At 41.5% G+C, this 22,167-nt stretch overlaps 1 protein-coding gene across 1 annotated transcript; it reads right to left on the bottom strand.

The window, feature by feature from the left end:
- Window positions 1-12,671: 12,671 nt before the first annotated feature.
- LOC133141221 (oxalate decarboxylase OxdC-like) lies at window positions 12,672-21,649 on the bottom strand. The gene is made up of 9 exons (XM_061261697.1): window positions 21,491-21,649; window positions 21,002-21,205; window positions 19,957-20,163; window positions 19,357-19,590; window positions 17,978-18,131; window positions 16,457-16,566; window positions 14,946-15,059; window positions 14,463-14,603; window positions 12,672-14,039 (listed from the first exon to the last, which is right to left on the bottom strand). The coding sequence occupies exons 1-9, from the start codon at window positions 21,569-21,571 to the stop codon at window positions 13,905-13,907; spliced, it is 1,380 nt and encodes a 459-aa protein (XP_061117681.1). The 5' UTR covers window positions 21,572-21,649; the 3' UTR covers window positions 12,672-13,904.
- Window positions 21,650-22,167: the final 518 nt, after the last annotated feature.

The raw sequence follows: 22,167 nt of genomic DNA, 5'->3' as shown, positions 1-22,167 counted from the left end.
TCATGTATTTTGATGTATTCAAACTGATCCATGATCACTGGTATACGAACCCAACACCGTAGTATGAAAAACATGCCCATACCATGATTTTTGTGCCACCATGCTTCACTGTCTTCACAGTGTACTGACTTCAGTACCCGGGGGTCGTCTGACGTACTGTCGATGACCACAAGACCCGAAAATAACAATTTTACTCTCATCAGTCCACAGAATGTTACGCCATTTCTCTTTGGGCCAATCGATGTGTTCCTTTGCAAATTTTTAACCAAATTTGCGCATGCCCTTTTTTCAACAATGGTGCTTTATGGGGGCTTCTTGCTGATAGCTTAGCTTCGATCAAACATATTCTGACTGTAACAGTACTTACAGGTAATTGTAGATCATCTTTGATCTTTCTGGAGGTGATGAATGGCTGAATCTGAGACGGGTGCGTGGGGGTTGGACCCAAAATGCACGACTCAATAGTAGAAACAATAGTAATATAAAGTCCCGTCAGGGCTTTATTCGGGACGAATCCCAGGAGCGTAGTCAAAACAAGCAAGGTCCATACACGTAGATCCAGCCAATAAAACAATAAATAATCCGAAAACACGGTGCTGAGGGAAGAGGCAAACTTGTAGTCGATAGACGGCAGTACAGGTGGGCGGCAGGCAGGGTCATAGTCGAAGGCGATGCGGAAGTCGGAACTGTAAACAAAGCAGCGAGGCAAAAGGTACAATAGCAGTAGGCGAGGACGTAGTCAAAAACAGGCGATGGTCAACGAAACAGAAATCAATAACGATGGTCGAAAAACAGGCTTGGATCTTAACGTGAAATCAATGGTAAATAATGCTCAAGTGTTGCTTTGACGGACAAGAGGCAGACAAAAGAACAGAAGTGCGACTGGGCTATAAATGCGGGTGCAGACAGTTGTAGACAATTAGTTAGAGAGCAGCAAGGGAATGGAAAACAGGTGCAATGGATGACAAGTTTAACAAGGTAATTAGTAATCGTTAGTAATAAACCTATCCTGCCCTAGCATTAGTAAATTAGTAAATGACTTGCACGAGAAACGTAAGGTAACACGAACACATGATTAGTATGCTAGTATTACCCAATCCTGATCTAGCATTAGTAGATTTTAGTATATAGACAATAGAAACAATTAGGGTGTGAGTGACAGAAAGGGAGAGAGAGAAAGCCAGAATGCAAGGTTTGCAGAAAGACATGTAAAAGTGTATGTTTAAACAACGACCAGTTTATGTAACAATAAACATAAATCAAAACATAACACTAAACAAACTAAGACGATAACCACTCAACATAACAAGGTAAAATAATCGTAACGAAAACATAACTAGACACGACAAGACAATTAATCGTAAAAAGAAATAAACTAAACAACATGACGAACCTAGACTAACATAATACATGATAAGACAATACGTGACTAAGACAAATGATTAAACATAAAAACAAGGCATGACAGACCTGAAACGTGACAGAATCTTTCCCATTCTGACTATCCGATCCGTTTTAACAGTAGCTGTTCGTTTTCTACTGCTTGTTTTGGGTTTCTGTTGCCATTTTAAAGCATTTGAGATCATTTTAGCTGAACATCCTATAATTTGCTGCACTTATTTATATGTTTTCCCCTCTCCAATCAACTTTTTATTCAAATGATGTTGTTCCTCCGAAACAATGTTTGGAACGGCCCCTTTTACTTTGCAATTCAGAAGGAAAGATATTTTGTAACAATGTGTGAAACATTTGCTTCCATTCTTCCTTAATAAAGGGCAATTAATGACACCTGTTTTTTCACAGAATTAATTAATTCTCTAATTAAACTCCACACTGCTATTATTTTGAACACGCCCCTTTCAATGAATGAGTCAATTACTCAGAACAAGTTGTGTGCATGTCATAACACTTGGGTTTGTTGTTTTTCTATTACACTACTACATCTACAAGTAGTGATATTTGCCATGCAGAAATATCACTACTACTAATAACAGTGGTTCATCAGGTTACTGATGTTGTACTGCTATTTTCTTGAACACAACTCTACAATATGATTTTATTTAAAAAATAATATGTATGTGTGTGTCTACTCCAGTTGGCAGAGGGACACTGAGTGCCAGCTGGACAGTGCACACACTCCTACCCTGTACACACACACACTCCTGTACCAGCATCATCATCACACACTCCTGCTCTGCGGTGGGGGTGGGGGGAGGGCAGGTACAATCTGGGGAAGGGGCAGGTACAATCTGGGGAAGGGTACAGAAAAATTTCTGCTGCTTTGAAGGTCCCAATGAGCACAGTGGCCTCCATTATCCGTAAATGGAAGAAGTTCGGGAGAAGGGCCTTAGTCAGGGAGGTGACCAAGAACCCGATGGTCACTCTGTCAGAGCTCCAGTGTTCCTCTGTGGAGAGAGGAGAACCTTCCAGAAGGACAACCATCTCTGCAGCAATCCACCAATCAGGCCTGTATGGTAGAGTAGCCAGATGGAAGCCACTTCTTAGTAAAAGGCACATGGCAGCCTGTCTGGAGTTTGCCAAAAAGGCACCTGAAGGACTCTCAGACCATGAGAAACAAAATGCTCTGGTCTGATGAGACAAAGATTGAACTCTTTGGCGTGAATGCCAGGCATCATGTTTGGAGGAAACCAGGCACCGCTCATCACCTGGCCAATACCATCCCTACAGTGAAGCATGGTGGTGGCAGCATCATGCTGTGGGGATGTTTTTCAGCGGCAGGAACTGGGAGACTGAGGGATTGAGGGAAAGATGAATGCAGCAATGTACAGAGACATCCTGGATGAAAACCTGCTCCAGAGCGCTCTTGACCTCAGACTGGGGCGACGGTTCATCTTTCAACAGGACAACGACCCTAAGCACACAGCCAAGATATCAAAGGAGTGGCTTCAGGACAACTCTGTGAATGTCCTTGGGTGGCCCAGCCAGAGCCCAGACTTGAATCCGATTGAACATCTCTGGAGAGATCTGAAAATAGCTGTGCACCGACGCTCCCCAGGAACATGCAAACTCCACACAGAGAGGCCCAGGCCGACGGGGATTGGAACCCAGGACCTCCTCTAAAATGAACATGGCTCTGCTTTCCTCATCAGCAACAACATCTGGAGTATTAGCAGACACATTGTGAAGTAAATTAGTATTATTGCATTGAAGTTGAAGTGATGTAGATGGGTATGATGGTAAACGATCCTTTACAGTTCCACAATTCTATCGTGCCTTGCTATGTACATTCCCTTGTATGCATGGCAGCCGTTTAGAATGTGGGATAGAGATTCTGTGATGTTGTCTTGACCATGGTGCAAACAGTGAGAGTTTGGGAACCAGATTGAGAGATTAAGTGTTGATGATAGGACCTGTAATCTTGCTTTAAATGTGTAAATGACAATATCCTCATCAACTGCACTATTATTAAAAACAGCGGACGGAAGACATGCTAGTTTCCCCTGTAAATGTAAACTGTTGTCGTTGTTTGAGTTGTTTCATGTCCATCAGGAGCCTCTGAGCATTAGCAGATGTTAACTGATGCACAGGGTCTCTGTACCCAACAGTGGCTCTTACACTTATGAGTTTGCCAGTGATAATATCCTCTTTCTTTTGGGAACGGTTAGAACAGGGCTGCCCAAACCTGTTCCTGGAGATCTACCGTCCTGTAGGTTTTCACTTCAACCCTAATTTGGCACACCTGATACTACTACTAATACCTACTAAGTAGCTCAATGAGATCTGTAGCTGTTGAGTGAGGTGTGCTTTGTTAGGGTTGGATTGAAAACCTACAGGACGGTAGATCTCCAGGAACAGGGTTGGGCAGCCCTGGGTTAGAAGGTCAGTACCTGAGGACCAGAGGCTGATACAAAGTTAGGAAGTCAGAAATGTATGTGGGTGCCGTGCAATTTAGAGCTTTGTAGGTGAAAAGTACCATGAAATCAATTCTAGAGGAAAGAGGGAGCCAGTGTAAGGTGATTAGGACAGGAGTAATAGGTTAGTCTAGCAGCTGAATTCTCCATTGAATTTTTGGGCAACCCAGTGAAGAGGGCATTGCAGTAGTCTAGTCTGCTGGTAATAAAAGTGTGAACTCATTATTAGTGTACATACTGCTTAACAGATTGAGATGTAACTAAGAGCAACAGCTTATTTCAGAGGCTTGCGATCGTAACAGTGGTGCCACTAGCCGAGTGAGCTGACAACATCATTAAGGTATAGCTAAGAGTGGTCCAGACCAATCTTATGAAAGTACGACTTACAGAAGGTATACTTACCTAAGAACGTTTTGGGAAACACACTGAAACATTAAGGTAGAGCTTAAGGTATAATTGACGAACGACATAGCATTAAGAAGGCTTCGGGAAATGCAGCCCTGAATACTTCCACCTCTGGTTCCTGTTTATACACTCACTGTTTATACATTTGACTTTATAACAGGTCTTTATTTAAGCAGTTACTCTTAAAATGAAGATTTTACATAATGGATAATATAAGAAGCTTTTAAAGTACAATACATTGTTAATAGTTACTGTAACCAGGTGGCATTTCGGAATATTAAGATCCAGTACAATGGGTATTAAAAGGTGAATAAGTTGATTTAATATAAAAGGCCTACATTGTCATTTTGTTGCTGTGTTGATTTCATGTAATGTCAAGTGCACAGCGACGAGGTTCAGTTAACTGTTTACCCAGAAGGAGGCGATAGTCACTGTACCTGTTCTAGAGTGTATACTTACTCGTGTGATTTATTAGTTTACCGTGCTCATGGGAAATCTGTCTTTTTCGTTTGATATCTTCATGTGAGAAGTAAGCAGAAGGGTGCATGGTCCAAGGATTGAATAATTATCTGGTAATAAGATTTCCACACATGATATTCCTTTATTGTCAAATTACTTGTAATGTACTAGTTAAAAACATGAGTTGATCACTGTATCGTAGATCGACGATATTAAGATGTTTGAAGATTGATGTTTGGTCATCGTCCACGTTTACTTGGCGGTTAGCCTGAGATTGTTTTGGATGTGAGTTAATGAACTGAAAGGGGGTTCTTATACTTTTTATGCGGTGGTCGTTACCATGATATTGATATGTATTATTTTGTTTGGTATTGGTTTTAGGCAAGCCCACTGCCGTATTGTATGGATATAAAACGCTTTTAGCAAACAAGCTACAATACGTCTTCATACTGCTAGCCCTCATTGGCAGTCAAATGTAACGATGGGAAAATAAAGACAAAGAACCCCGATACGTTTTGTGTCCTGTGTGGTGGTAGTGATTCCCTCAGGTTACACATTTTGGTACCAGGAGTGGGGTCTCAATTCTCCGATTTATGCATTGCGATAAGCTATCCTAACAATATATACGGCAGTGGTGAAGATTTTGCTGGACGTTCCATTTCACGAGAGGATTCCAGGGCTGCGTGAGAGAGCGTGTTGCGTACAGAGGAGGCGGTCTTCGTGCTCGGGAAGCTATAGCGCAGGAGGTGCCGTGCGGAGAGGAGAAGACTAGACGCCAGTTCTTGCACAGACGTCCACGCCTTGGAGCCGGTCATCGAGTGGATCCCTGTGCAGCAGACGCCACAGAACTTTGCCTCAGGCTATATCCTTAAATATTTGGGACATTTTATTTTAATTTAAGGACTGAGTATTTTTTTTAATTATTATTTTTGATTGGTAAGAGTTTAAGCATAACCATGTCTGACAACGATAGTGAAAATGGATGTGGCCGGAGTCCACCAGGTAGTGGAGCAGGTGCTGGATCTGGTACAGGGGATGCAAGGCCAAATAGGCAGTCTTTCATATACATTCCACGAGAGCGCCAAATTCAGAATTTTAGTGGTGATTACAGCAAAGATGGGAGGGCTGTTGAACAGTTCATTGAGGAGGTGGAAAGGGTTTTACGAGCCCGAGGCCAAACAGTTGATGAGGAATTTGACTTCATTATGTCTGTTAAGAGGCCCAGCACTTGAAGAGGTCAGAATGTGTGTAGGGAATGAGTCTAAACAACCTGACACAGTGTTTTCATGTCTTCGGGAGGGCTTCGGGGAGAAACGTAGTGCCACCCAACTCTTGCAGTCTTTTTACAACCGCAAACAGGCGGAAGGTGAAAGACTTAGTGATTATTCCCATGCTCTATCCAGCCTTCTGCATGCTGCTGTTAAACAGTCACGAGATCTAGTTCCTAATGAGAAGATTCTGCTGAGAGACCAGTTTGTAGAGGGCTTGTATGATTCAACACTAAAGCGTGAACTCAGAAAGTTGGCAAGAGAGAAGCCTGAGTCAGATATCAGGGATGTCCGCAGAGAAGCAGAGTTATGGGCAATGGAGGAGAATACTGCCACTCCCAGAGTGACTAAGTCCAGAGCATCTGAGGTCACTAGCCAGCCTTTATGTTCTGCAGTTGGGGCTAGTAAGGGCCCCGTCTTCTACCTTGGAGGAGGTTTTGGAAGTAGTATCTAGACAAGAGAAGAAGCTAATGGACCAAGATGCTGCTATATCTGAACTCACTAAAGCCATTAGAGAACTGACCATGTCTAGGACACAGCAGGTATACAGAAGACCTCAGAGCAGGCCCAGAATGCAGCCACGCTTTACAGAGGATGGACAGCCTATCTGTTTTAGGTGTAATGGGGTGGGACACATGGCCAAGACATGTGTCCGCGGGCCTAGCGAGCAACCCACTAACGCTAGCATTCAGGGAAACTGACTCCCTCGGTTGCTATGAGTCAGGCAATGCGAGGGGTGACAAATGGCTCATTGAACACAAATAGCCGGAGCAAACTATTAGAACGTGCAGTGGGAAAATGTCCGGTGGTTGAATTAAAAATCAAAGGGGTAACGACACCATGCCTTCTAGACACTGGTAGCCAGGTTAGCACTATCACTGAAAGCTACTTTAAGCATACTCTGTCAGGGGAAGATCAGCACATGCTGACTACTTCTGGGTGGTTAAAACTTACTGCAGCCAATGGTTTGAACATTCCTTACTTAGGCTATCTCGAACTAGATGTGGAAGCTATGGGAATGACTTTACCCGATTGTGACAGATGACATACCTGTGACCCAGCCGTACCGTAGAATTCCACCGACGCAGTACAGTGAAGTTAGAGAACACATCACAAAACTGCTTAAAAAGGGTGTGATTCAAGAAAGCACGAGTGCTTATGCTTCTCCTATTGTGGTCGTCCGCAAATCTGATGGTACTTTAAGGTTATGTGTTGATTACAGAAAGCTGAATTTAAAGACTAGGCGAGATGCTTTTCCATTGCCCAGGATTGACGAAAGCTTTGATGCTTTACGAGGGGCACGGTTTTTCACAACCATTGATCTGGCCAGTGGGTACCACCAGGTGGCGGTGAGTGAACGAGATCGGCACAAGACAGCTTTCACCACACCTTTCGGTTTATTTGAATTTCGTAGGATGCCGTTTGGGGTGTGTAATGGGCCTGCTGTATTTCAACGTTTAATGCAGGCTACCATGAGCGATCTCATTTTTCAAGTCATTCTGGTTTACCTTGATGACATCTTGCTGTTTTCACAGACCTTTGAACAGCACCTGGAGAGAATAGAGACTGTCTTATCAAGGTTAGCCGCAGCAGGTTTGAAGGTTAAGATACAAAAATGTAACTTTTTGCAGGACAAGGTCCAGTTCTTAGGACACCAGGTCTCTGCTGACAGCATTGGCACTGATCCGACCAAAGTAGCTGCAGTAAGAAATTGGCCTGCACCCACATCTGTTAAACATCTTCGGTCCTTCTTAGGATTCTGCAGCTACTATAGGAAATTTATTCAGGGGTTTTCTAAAATTGCTGGCCCTCTGCATGATCTGGTGAACAACTGTCACCAGGATGGCAGGCAAAGGTCGTCACCTCAGTTTAGTGCTTTGTGGACCAATGACTGTCAAAAGTCTTTTGATGACCTGAAAGAAAAACTGACCTCTGCTCCCATATTGGGTTTTGCTGATTTCACACTGCCGTTTATATTAGGGACTGATGCAAGTTAGCAGGGATTAGGGGCAGTGCTATATCAGCAGCAGGATGGTCGTAAGCGTGTCATAGCCTATGCTAGTAGGCGGTTGCGTAATGCAGAAAGGAATGACCGCAACTACAGCAGTATGAAGTTGGAGTTGCTCGCCTTAAAATGGGCCGTAGTTTAGGAGTTACTTACTGGGGGCGAAGTTTGTGATCCTCACGGATAACAACCCTCTCTGTTATCTTAAAACAGCTAGACTAGGTGCAGTAGAGCAAAGGTGGGTAGGACAGCTGTCCATTTTTGATTTTGAAGTGAAATATAGGCCTGGTTCTAGTAATGCTGCCGCAGATGCCCTGTCTAGGCAGGAGTTTGCAGGGGAGCCTGACACCGAGGGGGATGTGGAGTTTGATAATTGTGTGGCAGTTTGTAATATGATGGACAGAGGAACGGTGTTGGAACCAGATCTTGTGGTGGCAGGTTTACACAGTTGCAGGGTGAGACAAATCCGTGCATTGGAATCGGGAGAGGCTGTAAATACAGATATGCAAGGCAATACCCATACTCTCCCAGGCTACACCCAGAGCCAATTCATAGAGTTTCCATCCGGTGACACAACACTCCAAGAGTTTAAGAGGTGTTGGGATCGTCAAAGAAAACCTAGCTACAAAGAAAGACTACTTTTAACAGCCCCTGTAAAGCGTCTTCTCAAACAGTGGAATCTGATTCAAGTGAGAGATGGGTTGTTGTATCGAGTAGTCGATGATCCCAGAAATGGTCAGTGTTGGCAGTTACTCTTACCTTGTTGTCTCCGGGAACAAATATTGGACAGTGTTCATGATAGAATGGGACATCAGGGAATTGAGCGCACCATTAGTCTGCTGAAGCAAAGGTGTTTCTGGGTTGGTATGCATAGGGATGCAGAGGACTGGATAAAGAAATGTCAACGTTGCATATTAACCAAGATGCCGCAGCCGAAAATACATCCCCCTGTTAGGGCCTTTATGGCTTCTAGACCTCTTGAGGTGGTAGCAGTAGATTTCACCTTATTAGAACCATCAGCTAGTGGGTGTGAGAATGTACTGGTGGTTACCGATGTGTTCACAAAGTTTACACAGGCCTACCCCACCAAGGACCAGAAAGCGGACACCACGGCTAAGGTTTTATTGAAGGAATGGTTCATGAAATATGGGGTACCTGAGAGATTACATTCAGACCAAGGCAGAAATTTTGAAAGTGAAGTCGTTGCAGAGTTGTGCAAACTTTATGGCGTTAAAAAGACTCGAACCACACCTTATAGGCCCCAGGGCAATGCTCAATGTGAGAGGTACAATAGGACCCTCCATGAACTTTTACGCACACTCCCTCCTGAAAAGAAGAGGAAGTGGACTGAACACCTCCCTGAATTGGTTTATGCATATAATGTCACCCCTCATTCCACTACAGGATATTCACCACACTTCCTACTCTTTGGGGTTCAGCCAAGGCTACCTGTTGATGCCTTGTTAGGTCAAGACACTGCCCCAAATGACAGAAGAGTAGATTGGTTGTCCGTTCATCAGGAAAGGCTTAGACAAGCACACGCACGAGCAAAAGAGTATTCAGAGCAAAAGGCTTCTGAAAGGATCTCAAGGCTGAACGAAAAGGTTTTCTGTCCTAAGGTCAACATAGGGCAGACAGTGTACTTGCGCCATAGGCCTCTAGGAAGGAACAAGATTCAGGATGCCTGGAGCCCAGTAGTGTACAGGGTGGTTGATATTCAAGGAACTACACATACAGTTGAGCCGTTCGAGGGCGGACCTATCAAAAGGGTACACCGGACTGAATTGCGGCCTTGTACACCTCCTATAGCAAAACCATGTGTGAGGAGGGAACATTGTCCAGAGGGTAGTAATCCTAAGGTGACGGAGACACACATCTCTGATGAAATGTATGAACCTGATTTTGTTGTACTCGAGGATGTTTCCGAGAACTGTATCGATGATGTGTTAAGTAGGCCAGAAGAAACAGACAAAACAGATAATCGGGAATTTGAGCCTATACACATAAATGAACCTTCATTTGTTATAGGAACTGAGGAGAGGGATGGGGTCGAGGCATTGGCAACAGAGGACCCAATGGTTGTAGATGTTGAAATCAGTGCCCCTCATTCTGTGCGGCGGAGCTCAAGAGCCACTGCAGGACTGCACACAAATCCCTACAACTTGCCCAAATCTGTATGTAGTGTAGTTACTGTTAACACAGGTTTGGACTCTCAGGTTTCATGAACTTTGGTATAGTCTCTTTTGGGACAGTTCTCAAATTAGTCACCGAGGACGGTGACTTATGCAGGGGAGAATGTAACCAGGTGGCATTTCAGAATATTAAGATCCAGTACAATGGGTATTAAAAGGTGAATAAGTTGATTTAATATAAAAGGCCTACATTGTCATTTTGTTGCTGTGTTGATTTCATGTAATGTCAAGTGCACAGCGACGAGGTTCAGTTAACTGTTTACCCAGAAGGAGGCGATAGTCACTGTACCTGTTCTAGAGTGTATACTTACTCGTGTGATTTATTAGTTTACCGTGCTCATGGGAAATCTGTCTTTTTCGTTTGATATCTTCATGTGAGAAGTAAGCAGAAGGGTGCATGGTCCAAGGATTGAATAATTATCTGGTAATAAGATTTCCACACATGATATTCCTTTATTGTCAAATTACTTGTAATGTACTAGTTAAAAACATGAGTTGATCACTGTATCGTAGATCGACTAAATTAAGATGTTTGAAGATTGATGTTCGGTCATCGTCCACGTTTACTTGGCGGTTAGCCTGAGATTGTTTTGGATGTGAGTTAATGAACTGAAAGGGGGTTCTTATACTTTTTATGCGGTGGTCGTTACCATGATATTGATATGTATTATTTTGTTTGGTATTGGTTTTAGGCAAGCCCACTGCCGTATTGTATGGATATAAAACGCTTTTAGCAAACAAGCTACAATACGTCTTCATACTGCTAGCCCTCATTGGCAGTCAAATGTAACGATGGGAAAATAAAGACAAAGAACCCCGATACGTTTTGTGTCCTGTGTGGTGGTAGTGATTCCCTCAGGTTACATTACTTTTACAATGATTTTACAAAATGGATAATATAAGCTTTTAAAATACAATATGTTGTTAAAGATAAAACCAGTGGTTTCCAACCTTCTTGGCTACTTAAAAAAGCAGTGTGTAATCGGGGTCGCATTTCAGATTTCTACAAGTTAGCAGTTCCACCAAATAGTGTTTTTCCTTCTAAACTTCTCACATGGTGTAATTTAAATACATTTGTCAAATGACCAAATTTACTGATCAAGTCGGCCAAGACACACTATGTTGTTCTGCCATGGCACAATTCCATGGGGTGGTTGAATGAAGACCATCAGGTAATTTATTGACAGTTTAGAAAGGCACACACCTGTGTATATAAGGTCCCACAATTCACACTGCATATCAGGATAAAAACCAAGCCATTAAGTCTCAGAAACTCTCTGTAGACCTCTTCAAAACAATTGTGGTGAAGCATAGATCAGGGCAAGGATATAAAACCCTTTCTAAAGTGTTGAGTGTTCCCAGGAGCACAATGGCCTCAATAATTGTGAAATGGAACACATTTAGAACCAAATTTCTTTCTAGAGTTGGCCATCTGGACAAATTGAGTAACTGAGCAAGAAGGGCCTTGGTCAGGGAGGTGAACAAGAACCCAACGGTCACTCTAACAGCGTTTTCGAAGTCCTCTGCAGAGATGGAAGAACCTGCTGGAAGGACGACCATCTCAGCACTCCATCAATCAGGCCTTCATGGGACAGTGGCTAGACAGAAGCCACTCTTGCGCAAAAGACTTACAGCCCGCTTGGCGTTTGCTAAACAGCATTTAAACCTATCCATTTTACCCCTTATGGTGGAGTCATCGACGGCTCAAACTATTGCTGCGTTCATATTTATATCATACAAAAAACTGTGATGTAATGAAACTGCAAAACCGCCAGATTGTTAAAAAGACTCCACTAGCGAGAACAGCAGTTTAGATGTTTAGATCAGCCTCTTACTTGCAAAGCAGGGCGATAAAACTCCAGCCTCCCTCATGCCACAATAAAAGGCATATTCTAACAATCCTTGCTACAATTTCTCTCTGTCCAGGCAGACGGGTTATAATCTAGCTATGAAGGCAAGCGAAACGGTGTCGCCCTCTTCTGGAGTAGCGCGTAGTCCAGCCATTTCATGGTGACTAAACAAAATAAATATTTAAACATGAAATAAATTACCTGGCTTACTGGTTGGTCAAACCAAACTGTGGAAAGTTTCATCATTCCATGCTGGATTATTTTTCTGTCATCTTTTACTGAAATATATTGTGAAACCGGTAACCATCCCATCCCTAGAGACATATTTTGGACTGATAGTGCTGTTTTCTCTCACATTGCCTATGTTAGATATCTATTCAGCCTGAGCAACCAAATAAGATACATTTTTGTGATGTAAATATCCAAATTAAGCATTTTGTTATGTGCATGTGTGTGCATGGCATGGCTTTCAAGCAATGATACTATGGTTGAGATTTTAAACAGTCAGATATGAAATACATTATATTTATTACATTATGTTTTTTAACAAAAATGCAAAATGCCAGTCATGTTTCTTAATGCTGAGGAAGAATAAGTGAAATAGCTCTTGGTATGTATGCTTTGTTTATACTCTGTTTTATTATGAAATGACATGCGCATTTGTAAGCATCAACTAGAAAGAAGTTAACTATAGCAAAAATTGTCAACTACATAAAATAATACATTAATACCTACATGTTAATCGCAAAGTGTAATTTCAACAATAACAAGGACAGTGAGCTCCATAATTTTTGGGACAAAGATATATACATGAAACATTTGCTTGAACATGAGCAGATACAATGTTTCTGTACAGACTGTCAGAATTCATTCTGCTGCTTCTGTCAGCAGTTATGTCATCAGTGAAGACAAGTGAACCAGTGGCAGCCATACATGCCCACACTATAACACCCCCACCACCATGTTTCATAGATGAGGGGGGTGCTTTGCATCTTGGGAAGTTATTTTTGTACACTACTCTTGCCATCACTCTGATACAAGTCAATCTTGGTCTTCACAATACCTTTTGGCAGAACTCTGCAGGCTTTTAGGTACTTCTTAACAAACAGTAACCTGCCTATCCTATCCCATATTTGCATCTACCTAGTGGTTTGCAACTTGCAGCATAATCTCTGTAGTTCTGTTTATGAAGTGTTCTGCGAACAGTAGTAACTTCTCATATCCATCAAATTCAAATCAACATTGTTTTTGGCCAACCAGGCCCTTTGTGATTACTGAGCTCACCAAGTGAGCTCTCTTTCTTCTTACTGATGTTCCAAACAGTTTTTCCTTATTTATCAGCCTCATAATGGTTTCCCTGACCACATTAGCAGAACTCATGTTGACAAATGCCAATAACAGACTCCAAAGGCCAGCCAAAGACTAGATAGGGAAAACTCTCTTATACATGCCCTAAGGAAGCAATAGAACACAACTGAATAAAAATACCCTTTAATAAAAGCTGACAATCAGCACATAAACCACATGTGACTTCTACATGACAAAGCTCAAATTGTATGGAGCCACATAAAACAATGTCTTAATCCCCAACATTATGGAGCTCAATGTATCGATGCATATAATAGATGTATGTTGTGAGCTGGTCATAGAAGCTTTTAAAAGGCACATTGCCTGGTGAGTAAACCAACCATCTCTGATTTCACATACCTTATAATACATTTGGGATTTCTTACATTTCATTATAAAATAAACAATAAAAGATTATTCTGACATGCTGTATGACATTACTGACTCAGCCGTTCTTAATGAAAGAGTGTAAGCATGATTTGTGGCAGATGGCTGGTTCTGCTAGTTTAAGGCAAGTTGATGTCTTGGTCACGCCTGAAGGTTGGAATTTTGTGGAATTCATCCTGTTTCTTCAGGAAAAGCTGAGCCAGGATGAAGTCTGGGGTGTTCTGGAAATAAACATTCATGTCCAATGTTTGAAGCTGGGATGAAGGAAATAAACAAACACTGTTAAGAGTCACAGATTTATACCAACATTTCAGCTATTTTCACAACCATAAATAAATGTAAGAAAATACAATTCAGGGGAGGTGATATTCTCATGATTGTAATAAAAACAAAATGTGTTCCAAGTGCATGAGATTACATTACATGTAATTTGGCTGACACTTTTATCAAAAGCAACTTACAGTTTATTAGACTAAGCAGCAGACAGTCCTCCCCTGGAGCAATCAGGGTTAAGGGCCTTGCTGAAGGGCCCAACGGCTGTGCGTATCTTATTGTAGCGACACCAGGGATCGAACCGACCTTGAGGGTCCCAGTCATGTACTTTAACCACTACACTACAGGCCCACCCATAAGATTGAGTCCAAATTTCGGGAACAGGATTTCCGTGTGTCACTCACCTCATCGTGAGTGCTAAAGGCGATGACCATGGTCAATTCTCCCTGCCCCACATTCATAATGTAGTGCTGGACACCGCGGGGGACGAAAAACACATCGCCGCTGCTCATCGTGAACTCGGTTGCATTCCTGTCAACACCAACCTATAATGGAGAAAAAGGGCTGCTTTTCATTTGTGTAGGACATTACATGTCATGTTGGCTGACACTTTTATCCAAAGTGACTTACAGTTGATCAGACTAAGCAGGAGACAATCCTCCCCTGGAGCAATGCAGGGTTAAGGGCCTTGCTCAAGGGCCCAACGGCTGTGCAGATCTTATTGTGGCTACACCGGGGATCAAACCACCAACCTTGCGGGTTCCCCAGTGGTCATGTACTTTAACCACTACGCTACAGGGCCATTACAGCAAGAATCAAGTTGTGAAATGTTCCACGTTTGCAAAATGTCAATGACAGTTGGAAAAGTGGGAGGCAGAGTTCCTCACCCTTGCACAGCCTCTTAGCACATAGCCCATGGTGTGGGCGTTGAAGTGGTAGTGAGGCTGTCGCATGCCTCTTCTAAAGATCCTCATGGTTGCCAAGGTCAAAGTGTCTTCATGCTGAGGGAGGGGTCGCAAGTAAATATTTAAATAAAGATAGTGAAATTCAAAGTGTTAAACCAACTACAGTTTTGTAGGAGTTGAGCAGGGACTACATGTATTGTATTCGAGTTAAAAGTACTTCATTTGATGTTAACCTGAACATTTTCAACAGGATTTATTTTTTATTTTTTTATGTAAGCAAACACAGAAGTGATGCAATAAACATGTGCAAAATAACCACAAACAGCTTCTGAAGAAAGATATTCTTTGCAGCCCTTTATAAGAGCCCAACAAGTCATAGTAGTATTGTGTCTCATAATTGTGTGTCTTTGTGCAAGGACACATTTGTTAGCTTGGGGCTCATTTCACGAAAATTGCATAGAGCAAGCTAAGATTTCTCCTGCTATTTTTGGAGCGTTTCACAAAGAAATCCCAATTAGAAGCCACGAACGCAGGCCACAAGTGCGATCCTGTAGGCAATCAGTAAATGGGCTATCATTCTCATCCACCTGGCTCCTTTTGGTTTTGTATTGTACTTTTGTTAACAGCATTATAGCACTCCTCAGCTGAGCTGGCCATCTGTGTCTGAAGGGTGGAAAAATAAATCTTGCAGTCACATTCAATTTGAATTATTTGCTGAATGAAATCAGTTTTTACAATACATTATCGCTTTATCTGGCGCTACCCGACTCCACGTCCTGCGAGCCGCAGTGTCTACAGCCATTTGCTTCAACCGTGTGCTACACCATTTCACTAATTAGCTTATTATCTGAACTAAGCAGGTAAAATAATGAGTCAAATCAGGTGGCGTAGCACACAGTAGGAGCAAATACCTGCCGCCACTGCGGCCTGCAGGACGTGGAGTCGAGTCGGCGTCTTACACAGAGCTGTCAACCCTTACAAAAAAGTTAAAACCTCTTCAAGGCAGACTTTAGAATACATGGCATATGTATACCATTAAATACTTTACAGTAGGAAGCCAATACTTAAAATGGGATGAATTGGTTTTGTGAATTAGCCTACTTAAACAAGTGAAAATGTGGGCTATAGCCCCACTTTAAGAATAAACTTGATAAAGGCATAAGTAGCACATAATAAAAAACATTTATGTAGCCTACTCGAAGGGGACACTTGCATTTTATGGAAGTCATGCTCCTGTTAGTGACTGACCTAAAATTTCTGTCATGTTGTTACAATTATTTAATTAACTGTAATTATCTAAAGGGTGGGCGTGATCACGGTTGTCTGTAGTCATTGCAGTTTTATTTGCGATTCGCAAGTGACACATTTTCATGAAACACGTTTTGTTAATAAAGATACATACTTTCGTGAAATGAACCCCTGGTCGTTAGCAACCCCGTGGTCGTTCGCTGTCTTCTCATAATTTTAAACCAATAATAAAATTCAGAAAATACCTCATTGAGAGACTTGGCAAAAATCCTTTCAACTAATGGCAGCCCAGTCTTTCTCTTGGTGTATCGAGCCCACTGTATTATCCCTCCTGGGTATCTGTACCTCTTGGTGGCTGGAGTGCAGAGAATAAATGATTAGATTGACATTTTACAGTTCGTCAGACATTTACTGTCATGAATGAGGGGGAAAAACATGTTTGTACTGATCTTTTAGTTCAAATAGTTTTATAGGGCGGTTTACAGTCAAGGCCCAATTGTCACTAGAGGTAAGTCAAGGCGCTGGTGAATCAGCCCATATCTAACTCATTGAATCATCATATTGTCCTTTTTCTTTGGTTTAAAAACCGCATGTTAGCGCCACAGCCAACTGTTAATTTAATCATGGCCAAAGAGAAAGTATACAATGGAAGGCTTCTAGGTACATCTCGACAAATCATTACTCATGATATCAAATTTAATAAATTAATAAAAACTCATTATTTATTCACCCCCTCAAACAAAATCTATGTTCAATTTATATGCCAATGCTTAGTAGATGGTTCCTGTGAACAGCTCTACAGGGTGAGTGTTCTTGGACTGAGTAAGAGTCAGCTGGCACAGGCGATTCCAAAGCCCTGAACTAAAGGGTCCTCAAAACAAATCAGAGTGATTTAAATGAAATCAAATTGTACCATTTAAAATACTTTGTTTAGTTTACTTTCATAACCGCCTTAGTAGTATTGTATGTACCTGGCTGGAAGGCTATAAAAGGACACCCTGGAAAAGAGCCAATCGCATAAAAAAACAAGACAAAATAGGTCTACCAAATTGAACGGATAATGTTAACTTTGCATTGGTCATTTAAATGCATGAATTGAAGGCTATACATACTATAAACCACACAATATTTTCCATTTAATTCACTAGGGATATCTATAGTTGTCATACAAGCACTTACCTCTGCATTATGAATTGATTAAAACAGTTAATGCACACTATTTATAATATACACTCAGTGAGCACTTTATTAGGTATGTATTAGACTTATTTTTTAGACTTCTACTGCTGTAGCCTATCCACTGCGTTGTGTGTTCAGAGATGCTCTTCTGCATACCACTGTTGCAACGCATGGTTATTTGCGTTACTGTCATCTTCCCATCAGCTTTGACCAACCAATCTGGATGTCTCTTATTAACAAGGCGTTTCTGTCTGCAGAACTGCTGCTCAATAGTTATTTTTTTAGTTTTTTGCACCATTCTTTGCAAACTCTACAGGCTAGTGTGTGTGAAAATCCAAGGATATCAGCAGTTTCTGAGATACTCAAACCACCCTGTCTGCCACCAACAATCATTCCATGGTCAAAGTCACTTGGATCACATTTTTTCCCCATTCTGATGGTTGATGTGAACATTAACTGAATCTCCTGACCCGTATATACACGCATGTGTGCATTGCACTGCTGCCACACAATTTTCTGATTAGATAATTGCCTGAATAAGTAGGTGTAATACAGTAAAAACGTTCCTAATAAAGTTTTTTAATTACCTCTCATATTGAAGAAGTACTTGGACACTTGGAAAATCCTGGATCTGGTGTAGCTGGCTTTACGCACCAGTTCATTGAGATTCGGTGGGAGGTTCACAGCCTGGTTTTCCTTTGGCTGCTTGAAGGTGTTGATGAAGCTAATGCCACCCTTTGGCTGGATAAAAAGTTTTTACACATGACATCACGCACTAGATAAACGGTAGCAATATCACACTGAATGACTTGACACAGATCAAGATCAAGCACATTTTAGGTTTCAATGAATGGGTCGCCAATACTCCTGTTATTGGATGTGCCCATTTGATTTTATATGAAAAAAAAAAAAACATTATTGGTTGCTGTTTTTGATGGGATTTAAAATTTGTATTATTATTGTTGCTGTCATTAATTTCCATTCATGCATTTTGTCAAAATATATTCTGTTAAAAACTAGGTGTCAAACTGTAAAACAGCTTTTCTCTCTATGAGTACCTCATCAAAAGGCTTCTCCACAGCCCTGCTGGGGAAGCACAGTGTGTGTATAATATCTATACAATCAATCTTTTGATCAATTAACTTGTTGACCCCAAAGGTGATTTTGCCACTATTCTGTTTTTTTACAGAACCCCAAATGCAGCCCCTCATTCTAATCACAAGACTTCCCTAGCAACACAGTTACATAGGGCCGATTTAGGTTTTGTCGATGTTTGTGGGAGGTAGTCGCATTTAGGTAGTTTGGCCATTACTATCATTTTATGAGGACGTTGGCAGCTCGTTGGCAACTCCACGGTAAGAAAAGAAAACATCATAATTTTATCATTTAGACTTATACACGGGCAACTATTTACAGTATGATCCCAGAATCATATTAAAATACTTTTGTAATAATAGTGATTAGGTTGTGATAAAAGAAGTTGACAGATAAACTGTTTCCTAAGAATGACTGGATTTCTGAGAGCAAAGGCAAGAACACTGAGGCTAATTAATGCTGATAGTCATAAAACATGAGTATATTTCAGAAGAACATTGTAGAACAATCTGTCTGCACACTGACACAATGATACCCACACAGCTATTTCCAACATGAATTAATATTAATCAGATAGTTGCCAAAAATACACACTTTTTGTTGGCTAAACAGCACTTTGTAAAAAAGAAAAAGAAAAAGTGACTATTCAGGATAGTGTCCTTGTGTCCCATTTGTTCTGAAATATTCTTTGGTGAAACCCTTATACTGGTGTTGTGATATGTTACGGTATATGCTTAACCTTAACTGGACGTCATGCCTGGGTGGACGTTGCGGAATTGTCCTGTGGGATTGTGGGAAATGTACTTTTGTGGCGCCTACATATGAGAGCGAGGCTATGGGGGGGGGGGGGGGGGAGGGCGACGGGGAATACCTTGAGGGAACGCGCAGCAATGTCCTTGGGCGTGGCATAAAACACATCGTCCACATCGCGAGTGACAAGCTCGTCGCTGGTGGTGAAGAAGAGGATGAAGAGGCAGTTCTCCCGTCCCACGCACTTCATCCAGTGCAGGGTGGCCCGGGGCAGGAAGACCACCTGCCCCGCCGACACATTGTACGAGGTCACAGAGAACGGGGCAGAGTCCAGGATCCCGATCCATACTTTTCCCTGCAGATTTGCACTTAATTTCATACAAAAATAAAGCTTTCCTTGCCATTGATTTTTAAATTATTTGAAGCATTGGTAGGAACATTGAAAGTACTTGTAGCATTACATTACATTAAGGCCATTTGTCAGACGCTCTTATCCAGAGTGACGTACAGTTGACTAAGTAGGAGACAATCGTCCCCTGGAGGAATGCAGGGTTAAGGGCCCGGCTCAAGGGCCCAACAGCTGTGCGGATGTTATTGTGGCTACACTGGGGATCGAACCACTGACCTTGCGGGTCCCAGTCATTTACCTTAACCACTACGCTACAGGCTGCCCTGCTGGCCATACAGCCACAGTGTGTGTTTACGGAATGTTTGGTTTTACCTTGATGAGGTAGCCATGCTCGTTAGCGTTGAAATGCCAGTGGGGTACTCTGCAGCCATTGGGTTTGATCTCCAGTGTGGAAGCAGTCATGCGAGCACCGTTGGCGTGAATGCTTTCACCGAATGCTCTCTCGTTCTGGGTGTCGTAGTGGGTGGGGTCTGCCCGGTACCTGGCCCACTGGACCACTCCTCCCTGCAGGACAAATCTCTAATGCGCAAGAAGAAGTGAGTGGGGATGTTTCTTCTACTTCTATTTTTGCCATAACACAACTCACCGTAATGACACAAATGTATTTCTTTCATAGTTTTATTGTAACACTTTGGGGTCTGGGCTCGGTTTGCAGGAAGGAAGCGGGTCGATCCCCTTTTTTTGCCACACAGGCTAATAATGCAAAAAATGTTTTAATTTACTCACGTGGAGCAAGATAGGTGGAGCATGACATGATTTTTTAAAATTTGAACTTCACATTCAAATTAAGAAAATAAGCGACACAGAAAGATGATTATCTCAAAGAAACAGGTGTAATTATTTTTTGTGGTTCTTTTTTGTGGTTCGAGCCTTTGCTTAAACTTAAAAAAATAAATCCTCCTGCATTAATTCGGCTATTGGACAAAAAGCTGATGAAAAATGTCCCATGATTAATATACTGGTCTCCAGAATTATCAGCACCCTTAATAAATATGATAATTAACTATATTTTATGTTCAAACATATGGGAAAACTATATAATTTTATTTAAATACATTTGGTCTCATGTTTCAGCCATCCATCCATCCAATATCTGAACCTGCTTATCCTGAACAGGGTTGCAGGGGGGCTGGAGCCTATCCCAGCATACATTGGGCGAAAGGCAGGAATACACCCTGGACAGGTCGCCAGTCCATCGCAGGGCTCATGTTTCATTGTTTTTTTAAATTTGGTAATCTAATTTGTTCTGAAACAAGCCCACTGTATTTATTACAAACGGCATACACTGCTCATTCTGCAAGGTTGAATTTCACCAATGTTTTGCCATTTATTGCAAATATTACCTCAAGTGTCATACCTTTGATTTTTGCATGTGGTTCAGGTACTTGTATTTGGACTGCGGCAGATTGCTAATGTGCTGAATATCTTCAACTGCCTCCATGTGTCCCCTCTCTTTTATGGCTTTTAATTTTGGGGAGAGAGTCACCACAGCCAACCCCATACAGAAGGTGACAACCACCATGAGTAGACACAAACAGAAGGTCTTCATGATTGCAAATTTCTGAGAGGAAAAAGATATCAGTTGTAAGAGTGATAAAAAAATTATTCTGCTACTATAACCTGTATTATCCTATCCTATTACCCTGAGCAACACTGCTAGAACACATAGAATAAAAGACTTCATTTTATTCTGAATTTGTATAGGGCAACACAGGTATTACATGTAAAATAAAGTTTAGATTATCAATACATATATGAATTAAGTTATGTACTAATATCAGTCAATTCATAAATTACATTTAATCTCTTATGCCCTTGTTCATCAATACTGAACAGGCTAACATACTTGCATTTTCCCTGTCGGATCTGCTGGATAATTCTTGCTGTTAAACTTTTCACTGCTTGCATCGTAGCTGATAGTATCCATTTCTGAACAGGATTCTCATCTGCTATGACACTGTGCTGATTTTCTGTTTTATAGGTATTGCAAGAGCTAACTGTTGTCTTTTTCCTTGGTAACTGTTTTTCTTTTTCCTTTTTCGCAAGTGTTTCGAAGCCTGTTGACCAACTTCCCTAATAATTTTATTGTGAAACCATCTTTGCCTTTCATGCTATTGAAAAGTGTGAATACAACTTCACTTTCAGCACTTAAATAAACCAAATGTTAGCTGATCCTGTCAGTGTCACAATAAGGGAATGTTCTGCAAGACTCTGCACTGCAGAGAAACCATATTCATACTTATCCTTACAAAATACTAGGGTAACTGTCATCTATGAGCTAATTCTTTGGTCACACTTTACAATAAGGTCTATAATTGGCATTAACTAATGTAGTTGTTAACACAAATTAATGATGGACAAATACATTAATTACACATCAAATTAACTTAGTTTATTATCATAAGCTTATTTTTTAGACTTCTACTGCTGTTGCCTATCCACTTACAGTTATGATATGTTTTGTGTTCAGAGATGCTCTTCTGCATACCACTGTTGTAATGTGGGGTTATTTGCATTACTGTC

Source organism: Conger conger, chromosome 11, assembly GCF_963514075.1.
Source record: "Conger conger chromosome 11, fConCon1.1, whole genome shotgun sequence".
Classification (NCBI taxonomy): Eukaryota; Metazoa; Chordata; class Actinopteri; order Anguilliformes; family Congridae; genus Conger; species Conger conger.
Note: the sequence above shows the minus strand (reverse complement) of the source record. Positions and strands in the feature narration are given on the sequence as shown.